The sequence below is a fragment of the Saimiri boliviensis genome, chromosome 9, assembly GCF_048565385.1.
Source record: "Saimiri boliviensis isolate mSaiBol1 chromosome 9, mSaiBol1.pri, whole genome shotgun sequence".
NCBI lineage: Eukaryota > Metazoa > Chordata > Mammalia > Primates > Cebidae > Saimiri > Saimiri boliviensis.
The window spans coordinates 126,409,960-126,422,237 of NC_133457.1; the positions used below are offsets into that span (position 1 = coordinate 126,409,960).

A 12,278-nucleotide genomic window follows, 5' to 3' on the forward strand; every position below is an offset into this window, starting at 1 on the left:
GGGGCCGCTTCCAGTGCCGTGCTAGTGGGGTCATGGGACCCCCAGGGAGTGGGGATGGAGCACTGGGCTCCCTCATTTCTCCTGGCCCCTCGCTGCGTGTTTCGGGACCCAAGGAGAGACCACCTGCCTACCCAGCCCTCCTGGGGAGGCCCTGGCCTCACCCCGTCTGAGACAGGCCTGGCAGCTGGCGACCCAGCCAGAGAAGAGGTCATGGGCCTTTGGCCGGCCAGCAAGACTCCAGTGGGTCCAGTGACCCTTGGCCTGGGGAGGTGGGCAGTGGCTCCTGTGGTGGAGGATGGTACCTGGGCCTGGGTCTAGAAGGGCTCTTGCCCCTCCCAGAGATTCAGCACCCCCCACGCTGGGGTGGACCTCAGCCCGGATCCTGGAATCCCAAGGTGCCATCTGATAGTGGGGTTCAGGGTGCAGGGAGGGTGGCTGTAGCCAGGAGAGGCCCGCAGAGGGTCGCCTTGCTCTGGGGCAGTGCTTTGGGGCATGCGGGCTGAGGCCAGAGCGGCTGGATGGGGAAGACTAAAGTGGCAGGTACCAGGCCAGGTGTGGGCCTGGAGTCCATTCTTGGTTGAAGCCTGGTCTCAGCCTCTGGCCAGCTTGTGGGGGGCACAACCCCTGGCCTCCAGCATGCAGCGCCACCCCCACTGTGGCTCCAGGAATTCAGATTGACCACCCTGGTTACCTGCCACATGCCCCTCCTCTTGAGCCAGCCTCTGCTGTTTGTCCCGACACCGGCCCCACCTCTGTGGACCCTTAAGGCCAGCTTCAGTCCTTCCCGAAACTTCTGTGAGTGCGTGGCTTCCCGTGGCCACCCGCTTATCGCGCCCACCAGCGTTCCTGTCTCCCTCAAGCCTCCCAGGGGCCGAGCCCTGCCCTGTGTGCCTCCATCGCTAATGGGCAGAGGGGGCTGGGTGAGGCTGGCGGCTGTGGGGCCTGGCCCTGCTCTGTTCTGGCCCAGCCAACACAGGCAGATGGGGGTCCGGGGTCAGCCCCCAGAGCACTGAGGCTTCTGGGGAGGGGGGCTGGAGGCTACACAGGAGGCCACTGGGGCCGTGTCCCCACTTCTGGGACCTCTGGCCCTGGGGCCCCCACCCGGAGTGGGGTGATGTGCGCCTGGCCACAGCATGCGAAGGGAGGTTCCTATCGGGAGTTCCTGGGCAGTCGGGGCCTCAGTGAGGCCACAGCACCCTGGTGAGGAGAGGCAATGGCCGGCCCAGGCTCCGTCCTGCCCCCTCTGTCGTTCGTGATCCAGGCAGGTCCCCAGCACTGCCCGAGCCTGAGCACGGCCTCACGGTCCAAGGGGCACTGTGAAGGCCGCGGGCATCCGGGAGCAGGGGTGGGTGAGAAGGCAGACGGGGCCGCTCTTCCTGACAGAGCTCACACCCTGTGAGCCGGGAATGCCGAGTGCGGGACCGCCGGGTCCGTGATGAGCTGGTTGCTGGCTTGCGTGTGAGGGATGGGGGTGCACACTCGTGTTCCCCGGAGCCCGTGAGCTGCACCGGCGCGGCCATGCCCACCTGCCAGGCTGAGCACCCTCTGCTGGCCACCGTCAGGGCTGCAGGCACCGCCAGCTCCCTGGGGTCCCCACTCCCGGTCCCGACATTCAGGCTGAGTGGGGGCCGCGGGGTGGTGGGTCTGCGGGCCTCTTGGCTCTCCCAGGCCCTGTGGAGAGACTGCCACGTTGGGAGCATGGGTGGGAGCAGGGTGCGACCCGACACCATCTCCCAGGCTGCCGCCCCGGACAGCCAGTGGGTGGATGGGCTGTGCCATCCCAGCACTGGGAGGCTGAGGTGGACAGATCACCTGAGGTCAGGAGTTCGAGACCAGCCTGACCAATATGATGAAACCCCGTCTCTACTAAAAGTACAAAAATTAGCTGGGTGTGGTGGCATGTGCCTGTGGTCCCAGCTACTCGGGAGGCTGAGGCAGGAGAATCGCTTGAACCGGGGAGGTGGCAGTTACAGTGAGCTGAGACTGTGCCATTGCACTCCATCCTGGGCAACAGAATGAGACTCCATCTCAAAAAAAAAAAAAAAAAAGAAACAAAGGTAGCCTTGAGGGGTGGGTCCTGAGTCCAAGTCTGGCCCAGGGACCCAGGGAGGTGGCGGAGAGGTGGGACCCTCTCCTCCAGCAGCCTCCAGTCTGGGCCTTTGCCTTCAGCAGATGTCACCACTTCCTTTGTGGCCTCCCACAGAGCTCCTCCAGCTCACCTCCTGCTCTGGAGGCTGAGCCGGGAGCCAGGACAAGGGGTTCCTCTTTTACCAGAGCAGCAAGCAGGAGCCAGCAGAGGCAGGCTCATCTCCCTCAGGCCTCAGGCAACCCAGGGTCCAGAGGCCTAGAGGGGCCAGTCCTCTCGCTGTCCTGAGGGCAGTCGAGGCAGGGGCTTGGGGACTGGGTCCCTGGGGGTCAGGTGATTCCCTGGTGGGGATACTTGGGTCACACACTGTGAGGGGCATCCTGGGGGTGGTCTCTTAGCTGTGTAGGGGCAGGAGGGCCTGGGTCACTCAGGACTGCCTCCAGTGGCCCTGAAGTGCCCATGTGATGCTTGGCATTAGGTTGGGGTCCCTAAAACCAGAAGCGGGGACAGGCATTTGGGTGCGCTGGGGTGTATCTGGGAAGCAGACGCCTCGACTAGATCCACCTTGAGCTGTGGACCATGGGTTTCTCCGGACGCCAGGTTGTCCACTCTGCATCCCCCAGTCATTGGCCAGGGGCCACCGGGGTCTGTGTCTAACCTCCCAGGCAGTCCTGGGACAGGGACAGCCATGAGCAGCTGGCAGTCATGCCCCAGCCCCAGGGGATGGGAGCTGAGCTCAGAGAAGGGGACTTGGGGGGCCCAGCAGCAGCTGCTCCAGGGACGTCAACACCCCTGGGGAGTGCCCAGCAGAGCACGGGCTGCCCACTGGCTGCAGGGCTGCAGTGCTGGGGCGGGAGGGCTGCGGGCCAGAGAGGCGGGCCCTTTACAGCCGGCGGCCTGGGCGGGGCCTGTGTGGGCGGGGCTGGCTGTGGTGCCGGGCTAGGCAGAGTTGGAGTCGCAGCAGGGGTGGGGCAGGGGCAGGCCGGGCAGGGGCTGGACTGGTCGGCTCAGGTCAGGGGCGTGTTTTCCAGGCCTGGGCACCTGCTGAAGCCCTGGTTACCGGGACCAGTCTGCAGTGTGTTCGGTGGTGGGAGCCTTCAGGGTGCTCTGGGAGGGCTTCACGAGGGCAGGGCTTGCCTGGCTTGCGCAGAGGGGCGGCTGGTAGGGAAGTAGACTGCAGCGACGTCCTGGGTGGGGTGGGGATGGGACCTGGGAGCCCACTGCGGGAGTGGAAAGGGGACCACATGGGTGGGGGTCTGGGCGCAGCTGCAGCCTGCTCCCCAGTGTCCAGCACCCACACGCAGTGACCCTGGTGTCTGCGTGGCTTTCCCTGTTGCAGGGTGGGCCCTTGGGAGTAAGGAATGAAAGAGTTGGGTGGGTAAAGCCCTGCTCCTTACTGATGGCACCCCGCTCCGCTGTGCATGGGGCCCTCCATGCTGGGATCTCTGTGGTCCCCGTTCTTGGAGAGACGCCCAGGGCAGCATGCAGGAAGGGCAGAGGGAAAGGGAGGGGAAGAGGGAAAGGCAGGCAGGGGACGGGCCGGGGGGTGGGCCGGGGGTGGGTAGGGCAGTGACGTCCGTGGAGGAGAGGCCCTTCATAAGCTCCAGCCTTCCCGTGGCCACAGGAGGACCAGAGGGGACCAGCACACCCCAGGAGAGAGGGCCGGGGTCCCAGGAGGAGGAGGAGGTGGGTGACTTCCCTGCTGTCCTGAGGCTGGTTAGATAAGGGGCCAGCAGGAGATCCACTCAGCCTGTGATCTGAGGATGGCTTTGACTTTTGGAAAAGTCAGGATAGAGGCCAAGCGCCCGCGAGCCACAGGACCCCGGGGCCCAGCACAGGGTGTGGCTGGGAGGGGCTGGGGCAGTGGGAGCCCGGGGCTGCCTGAGCTCTCACCAAGGGCCCACTTCTGGGGTCTCAGAAACCTCCAGGGCATGGGGAGGTGAGGAGGGCGGATGCCGAGCGGAGAGCAGCTTCTCAAGGCTGCACATACGCCTGTGGCCGAGGCAGGGGTCCACGGAGCTGGGAGCACTTGGGCTGCCCATGGGTACCCGATTGAATTGGAAGCCCAGCCCACAGGGGCCTCCTGTCCTGAATGCTGCTGGCCGGGCGGGCACGGAGTCCCTGACTTCAGCCAGCAGTTTCCCCGTAGGGGAGGCTTCGCCCCTGTGGGCAGCTGATTCCCTGGTGGGGATACTTGGGTCACACATCGTGAGGGGCGTGCTGGGGGGGCCTCTGTTAGCTGTTGAGGGCGCAGGAGGGCCTGGGTCACTCAGGACCCTGGAACCCTGTGGTGTGGGAGGTCAGCACTTGCAGCCACAGAGCTGGGGCCCCACACAGAGGGCAGGGTCCCAGCCGGGAGCATGCTGCCCGTGTCCTGAAGGCCAATGGTGGTGCGTGGGGCGAGGGCGTGGTACACGCAGTGCCGGGGGTGGGAGTGCAGGGGGGCTCACGGCATTTCTCCTTCGGCCCTGGGCATGGTGGCAGGCGGAGGACTTGGGCCTGGCAGCTGACATGACACCACGTCTCTAATGCCACCTCTGGGCAGCAGTCACTGGGTCACCCTGGCCTCCAAGTCCCCCTCAGAGCATCCCAGATCCAACCTCCACTCCCAGCCCCTTTGAGCAGGCCCGGCCAGATTTTCCCTGGCCCACGTGGCCCTCCGTGGCCCTGGCCGCCTCCCCGTCTCGGCCTCAGAGCCACGTTTGCGTGGCACCCACACCCTGCATCCCCAGCTGGCATCCCATGGGCCCACCTGCTCCCACCCCTCCCGGGCAGCTCTCGCTCTCCACAGCTCTCTGATGCCCCTGCTTCCTCGAGGGCGAGGCTGGGCCCAGACGGACGCCCCACGTGTCCAGCGATCAGACAGTGCCTGAAAAGTTCACACATTGCCCTCAGCCCTCCACAGCCGCCAGGAACCCCACGAGCAGGAGACTGGCCACGCGCCCATCCCAGCCACCCCTGCACTGGGCGTGGGGACAGCTGGGGCTGGAGATCCCGCTGTCACTCAGAGTAACCCCAGCTGTGTGCTTCTGGTGTGGATGCAAAGGAGGGTGGCGGGATCGGGAGGCAGCAGCCCCCAGCTCAGCCTTGGGTCCTTAGATTTCGGGCAGCTGGGGGTGTCCCCAAGACAACAGGGTTGAAGGCCTCTAGTTCCTCCACATGTGAGGGGCGGAGCTCAGTGAGGGGACAGCCTGCCTGGCCCTTGGGGACACGCAGAAGCTCTGGCTTTGTGGTCAGGGAGGGGACAGACGGGGACAGCTGAAGGGCATGGCCTCTTCCCCTCCACAGGTCAAGCACCATGTGCTCCCGAGCCCCCGCACGCCTCGGCCTCTGCCTCTGCCTCTGCCTGTGGCTGGGGACCACCCTGGGACGAGAGCAAGGACGTGGTGAGGATGCTGGCCGGGGCCCCGCTTGCCCCCAGGCCCCACCTGCCCGCCCAGTGCCCATGCGGGATGAGCCCTCCGCCCCTCTGCCCGGCCAGCCTCCTAAGTCGAATATGTGCTGAACTCAGAGCAGCTCCCACAGCAAAGGCAAGGGGTCGGGACGGACCCTCAGCCTTGCCTCGGGAAGGCTTCTGTGAGCTTCAGTCCTCCGTGACGTTAGCGCTCGGCTGAGAGCCATTCCGGAAACACCTCTTCCGGGCAGTCTCCGGGAAGCCGCGGGAAGCCGGCGCAAAGACAGGGCCGCCGTCTGGCCCGCCTGTTCCCCGCGTGTCCGGGTAGCCCTCCTCTGGCTTCTCCACGTGTGGCGCCCGCGTTCCCACACGGCACCCCTGCCTGGGTGTGCACCCCTGGGCCAGCACAGCACGTCCGCAGAGGGCCGCAGCAGGCTGGGGTGTTTGGGGAGTGTGGGGTGCCGCCCGTGGCAGCAAAGGGAAGTGGCAGATGTGCCAGACGACCTGTCTGAGCAGCTGTTCCTCCCGTGAGACGTGGGTGAGAGGGATTCCAGGCAGGCACACGTCTGTGTCTGCGGAGCAGGCGCCAGGGCCACGGCCACGCTGGAAGCTTGTTCCCAGCTGGGCCCACGCGGCCGCTCCGGGGCCTGCGAGCTCCTGGGAGGTTTCGGGCTCCCACCGAGCGACGGTGATTCCTCGGGGGTGAGAGGCAGGAGGTGGCAGCTCCTCCTCGTCATGTGCGTTGAAGGGCCGACCCCTGGGGCCTGACGGGAGGGCTGGGAGCCTCTGCCAGCCGCCGCCGTTGCAGAGGGGCAGGTGGGACCAGGAGCCCGGGTCAGTTTGAAAGAAGCTTCCGCTGTCAATTTGAGCCAAATCAGGAACTGATGCTACAGAAATAACCTGGGTCAGGCAAAGGCCATATGCTCCCTGTCCCGTTCAGGATTCAGACGACCGGGCGGCCCTCACGAGGGCCTTTCGGGCCATTGAGCCTGAGGGCAGCCTGAGGGCAGCCAGGACGGGTGGGAGCCCACACGTGGGGCAGCCCTTCCCAGGATGGCCTGCCTGGGCCAGGCGCGGCCACCATCCAAGGAGGGGAGCGTGGTCCTGGCTGAGGCCCTTCCCGCCAGCCGCTGTCCCCCTGCGGGGAGCTGGGGAAGGGCTCCCCGACATTGGCAGGTGGAGTGGAGCAACGGAAGGCTGTTCACAAGCAGGGGCGGCGGGAGGGGCCTGCTCACAGCTGGCCTTCAGAGCCCCTCCTCATCCCCCACGCATTCCTGACTTGCCAGCCCCATCCGGAGACCCGGCCCAGCTGCTGCCCGCACTCAATGGGTCATTGTGTCTGCCCCAGTGCCCCCCAGCCCCGGCCCTTCCCCCTGAGCCCCAGCTCTCGGGAGGGCAGCCCAAAGAAGCCCATCTCTGTCCCCAGTTTCTAAAAATAGCTGCCCCTACTGCTGAGCCCCCGGAAGATTTCAGGGGGCACCTACCCTCTCCAGAGCCCTGGGAGGCTGGCCAGGCCCCTGCCACCGCCTCTTCCTCTCAGATGGCCTGGTCCCCCTCCTCCACCGCAGGACGCAGCCCTCTCCGAGCCGAGGTGCACATGCTTCCAGCGTAGGCTCCTGCACACACACTCCCCACCGAGGGGCCTGTGCACCTGGCAGTGGCCTTGGCAGCCGAGGGGTCTGTGGCTACACGGCCCCTTCGCCCAGGGACCCAGCTCAGGCCCTGCGCAGGTTGGCAGCTGCTGCACTGGCTCAGGGCCTCCGGTCACCCGTGGGGCAGTTGCTACCCTCCACACGTGGGCCTGAGCCTCCTCCTGGTGGGAGAGAACCCCCGAAGAGCCAGGGTGGGGCATCCCTGGGTGGGACTGGACTCCTGTGACTGAGGTTACCAGGGTGGCCCTGTCACTGCAGACCCCTGGGAGGGCCGGGTCTGCTCACCCCCAGCCCAGGTCTCGTCTCCCTCGTGCGGCTGCCCTCAGACACCCAGGGTAGGTTGCATCCCTTCAGGGTCCCCCGGGATAGGACTCTGTCCCTCCCAAGTGCTGAGAGCAGCGCGTCTGAACCCCCATGGCTAGTTAGGTGGAGGGGAGGTGGGGCCCGTCCTGTCCACCCTGTCCTGTTTCTGTAGCAAGTGGCCACCTGAGGCTGGCTGTGCTGCCTGAGGACCAGCTGCAGATGAAGTGGAGAGAGTCGGAGGGGAGCGGCCTTGGCTACCTGGTGCAGGTGAAGCCCATGGCAGGTGAGGACCTGCGCCCTCCCAGGCCCCCTTCCCCCACCACGTGCTAAGGGCGGCTGGCGTGGCGGCCGTGGCCACCAAGCCCGCTCAGGCCCACGGTGTTCCCGCTCTAGCCCGTGAGTCAGCACCTCTCTGGCCTCGGTCTCTGCTGCCCCCAAATTCCTTCCCCCGTCACGTAGGACACAGAACAGGGAACGGACCCCTATGTCAGCCCCTCCAGAAGGCCTTCAGGACACACTTTTAATTTTTCTTTTTTTGAGACGGAGTCTCACATTGTTGCCCAGGCTGGAGTGCAGTGGCGCGATCTTGGCTCACTGCAACTTCCAGCTCCTGCATTCAAGTGATTCTCCCGCCTCAGCCTCCCATGTAGCTAGGATTACAGGTGTCCGCCACCATGCCTGGCTAATTGTATTTTCAGTAGAGACAGAGTTTCACTATGTTGGCCAGGCTGGTCTTGAACTCCTGAACATGTGATCCGCCTGCCTCAGCCTCCCACGGTGCTGGGATTACAGGCATGAGCCACCGTGCCTGGTCAATTTTTTGTTTTTTTTTTTAAGACAGGGTCTCACTCTGTTGCCCAGGCTGGAGGACCATGGTGCGATCACAGCTCACTGCAGCCTCAGTCTCCAGAGCTCAGGAGATCCTCCCACCTCAGCCTCCCGAGTAGCTGGGACTACCGGTGTGAGCCATCACTCCTGGCTAGTTTCTGTATTTTCTGTAGCAAAGAGGTTACACCACGTTGCCCAGACCGGTCTTGAACTAGGCTCAGGTGATCCACGCTCCCGGCCTCCCACAGGCTGGGATTACAGGTGTGAACCGCCACACCCGGCCCATATTCTTTAAAGAAATGACTCCCTCCTCAGAACGAGTCTCAGCACCTCAGGGGCATTCGGGACAGCCTGAACTCTGCACAGCGAACCCCGGAAGCGCCTGCCCTCCCCGCCCCACGCGAATCCTCGTTTATAGGAGCAGGGCCCTGAGGACGCCTTTCCAGGGAACCCCATTCGCAGAGCATGGAACGGCCCTAACCTGAAAATGGGTGCTAATTTTAAAGCTTCTCAGAGCCCAGATGGAAAAGCCACAGGGGTAAATGCTCAACTGTGTGAATCAGCACAGTGTGACGGCCATCACAGACGCCTCCTGGGTTAGAAACGGGCCATTCCGGTGTCCCCGGCGCCCTGCTCAGCGTCCACCCTGTCCCGCTCCGGACGGCCCCTGTGTGATTTCCAGCAGCGTACACTAGCCTGCCAGTTTTGGATCCTCCTCTGAGTAGAATCACACGTGGCCATTCCTCGGTGTGTGTTTCCTTGGTTTGCATTTGTGAGGTTCGCCACGCTGTCTCCGCAGTCCGTTTTCTTTGCTGTATAGTATTCCGTTGTGTGGTTTGTTCTGCTGTCGATGGGCGTCTGGCGTGTGTCCGGGTTCACTGTGTTTCTGGTGTCCACGTGGATGCCGTTCTGTTGGGTGTAAACCCAGGAGTGGGAGCGTCAAAGCGTTACGCGTTTTCAATGCTAGCGGAAAACGTGGAACTCGGTGGCTGTGCCAGCATGTCCTCCCGCCAACTGCGTGTCACGGCCTCCGACACACAACGCCCTTGGCACCCGGTGCCTGCAGCGGGACCTGAGCCACTCTGCAGGGTGCTCAGTGGTGTCCTGTGTTCTTTACTGAGCTGTCATTCACGTGCAGAGACATTCACCCTTTTGGGAGTAGGCCTGTGAGTTTTATCAGATGAATCCAGTCCTGTAACCACCACCACAACTGATGTACAGTTCGGTGACTCCAAGGTCAGCCCTCAGCCCCGTCCCCCAAAACCCTGGAATGGTTTTCTGTTTTGCCTTTTCCAGATACATGTGCCTGATCAGATTAGGTCCTGTTCGGTTCGATGTAGACTGAGTTTTTATCTAGAGAGTGGATTATCTGTTCCAAATTCTTTCTTCAGTGAGGAGAGATTATTTTCTCCTTTATATGGTTAATAGAGTAATTTACATGCAGTAAATTTTAGTGCAGTAAATTACAGTGATTGATTTTTTCAATATTACATATTTATATATTAAATAAATAAATGTATTTATTTAATATATTAATAATATAAATATATAAAATTTATTTATTTAATTTGAGACGGAGTCTCGTTCTGTCACCCAGGCTAGAGTGTAGTGGCATGATCTTGGCTCACTGCAACCCTGCCTCCTGGGTTCAAACAATTCCGCTGCCTCCGCCTCGCGAGTAGCTGGGACTACAGGCTCGCGCCACTGCACCTGGCTAATTTTTGTATTTTTAGTAGAGACAGTGTTTCAACATGTTGGTCAGGCTGGTCTTGAACTCCTGACCTCGTGATCTACCCACCTCAGCCTCCCAAAGTGCTGGGATTACAGGTGTGTGCCGCTGCACCTGGCTATATGTATATGTTTAAGAGACAGGGTCTCCCTTTGTCACCCAGGCTGGACTTCGAAGTGCAGGGGCACAGTCATAGCTCACTGCAGCCTCAGTCTCCTGGCCTCAAACACTCTCCCCAGCTTGGCCTCCCAAAGTGCTGGTATTACCAGGGTGAGCCACTGTACCTGGCCTATCCCCTTTTGTATATTATTAAATTGATTTGCAGGTATTTTATCTAAGGTTTTTATTCATGAAGGAATATTAGCCAATAACTACTTTTTTTTTTTTTTTTTTTTTTTTTTAGTAAAGAAGAGGAAGAAAGAGAAAGAGGAAGAGGGAGAGAGAATGGGGGTATTGCTTTGCTGCCCGGGCTAGAATGCAGTCTAAATATGGGTATGCCTATAATTGTCCTTAATAATGGAGACATGAAAGAAAATGAGGGAAGAGAGTAACAAACAAGGAGCCAACGAACATTTTGTTTAAACTTCTAAGTTGATATGATGTGGTACTGATAAGAGTGTATATTTTGTGTAAAGTGGAGAGTTCTATAAATGTTAATTACGTTTACTTGTTCCAGATCTGAGTTCAAGTCCTGGACACCGTTGTTAATTTTCTGTCTCATTGATCTGTCTAATATTAATGTTGAAGTCTCCCACTATTATTGTGTGGGAGTCTAAGTCTCTTTATAAGTCTTGTATGTCTGGGTATTCCTGTATTGGGTGCGTGTATATTTAGGACCTTTAACTCTTCTTGTTGTTGCATTAATTCTTTTATCATTATATAATGTCCTTCTTTGCTTCTTTTGATCTTTGTTGCTTTAAATACTATTTTATCAGAGGCAAAAATTGTAACTTCTGCTTTTTATTTATTTTTGCTCTCTGGTTGGTTGGTAAGTCTCTCTCCATCCTTTGTTTTGAGTCTTTGTGTATCCTTGAATGTGAGATGGGTCTGGATGCAGCATACAATTTTAGTTTTTTGTCCAAATTGCCTGTCTTTGAATTGAGGAATTTAGTCAATTTAAATTTAGAATTGATAATGATATATATGAGTTTAATACTGTCATTTAATATTAGCTGGCTATTTTGCCCATTAGTTGATGTAAATTCTTCATTATATTGATGTTTTTTACTTTTTGGTATTTTTTAGAAAGGCTGATACTGTTTGTTCCTTTCTATGTGTAGTGGTTCTTTCAGAAGCTCTTGTAAAGCAGGCCTGGTGGTGATGAATTCTCTGAGTGCTTGCTTGTTCACAAAAAACTTTATTTTTCCTTCACTTATGAAGCTTAGTTTGGCTGGATGTAAAATTCTTGGTTGAGGCCGGGCGCGGTGGCTCAAGCCTGTAATCCCAGCACTTTGGGAGGCCGAGCCGGGTGGATCACAAGGTTGAGAGATCGAGACCAACCTGGTCAACATGGTGAAACCCCGTCTCTACTAAAAATATAAAAAATTAGCTGGGCATGGTGGCACGTGCCTGTAATCCCAGCTACTCAGGAGGCTGAGGCAGGAGAATTGCCTGAACCCAGGAGGCGGAGGTTGCGGTGAGCCGAGATCGCGCCATTGCACTCCAGCCTGGGTAACAAGAGCGAAACTCCGTCTCAAAAAAAAAAAAAAAAATTCTGGGTTGAAAGTTCTTTTCTTTAAGGATGTTGAATATTGGTCCCCACTCTCTTCTGGCTTGTAGGGTTTCTGCTGAGAGATCTGCTGCGAGTCTGATAGGCTTCCCTTTGTGGGTAACCTGACCTTTCTCTCTGGCTGCCTTTAGTATTTTCTCCTTCATTTCAACCCGGGTGAATCTGACGATTATGTGCCTTGGAGTTGCTCTTCTTGAGGAATATCTTTGTGGTGTTCTCCGTATTACCTGGAGTTGAATATTATCCTGCCTTACTACGTTGGGAAAATTTTCCTGAATAATATCCTGAAGCGTATTTTCCAGCTTGGATTCATTCTCTTCGTCACATTCAGGTACACCTATCACGCGTAGATTAGGTCTTTTCACATAGTCCCATATTTCTTGGAGACTTTGCTCGTTCCTTTTTATCCTTTTTTCTCTAATCTTGTCTTCTTGTTTTATTTCATTGAGTTGGTCTTCGACCTCTGATATCCTTTCTTCTGCTTGATCAATTCGGCTGTTAAAACGTGTGCATACTTCACGTAGTTCTCGTATTGTGTTTTTCAGTTCCATCAATTC

The 12,278-nt window shown here is 58.9% G+C and overlaps 1 protein-coding gene across 2 annotated transcripts in view; it reads left to right on the top strand.

The window, feature by feature from the left end:
- Window positions 1-3,680: 3,680 nt before the first annotated feature.
- Window positions 3,681-12,278, top strand: part of COL20A1 (collagen type XX alpha 1 chain) — a 37,472-nt gene continuing 28,874 nt past the window's right edge. For both annotated transcript variants that reach the window (XM_074406766.1, XM_074406767.1), the window contains exons 1-3: window positions 3,681-3,772; window positions 5,375-5,472; window positions 7,608-7,718. In XM_074406766.1, coding sequence (XP_074262867.1) covers window positions 5,385-5,472; window positions 7,608-7,718 — 199 coding nt within the window. In that variant the 5' untranslated portion in view covers window positions 3,681-3,772; window positions 5,375-5,384. The remainder of the gene's footprint in view (window positions 3,773-5,374; window positions 5,473-7,607; window positions 7,719-12,278) is intronic.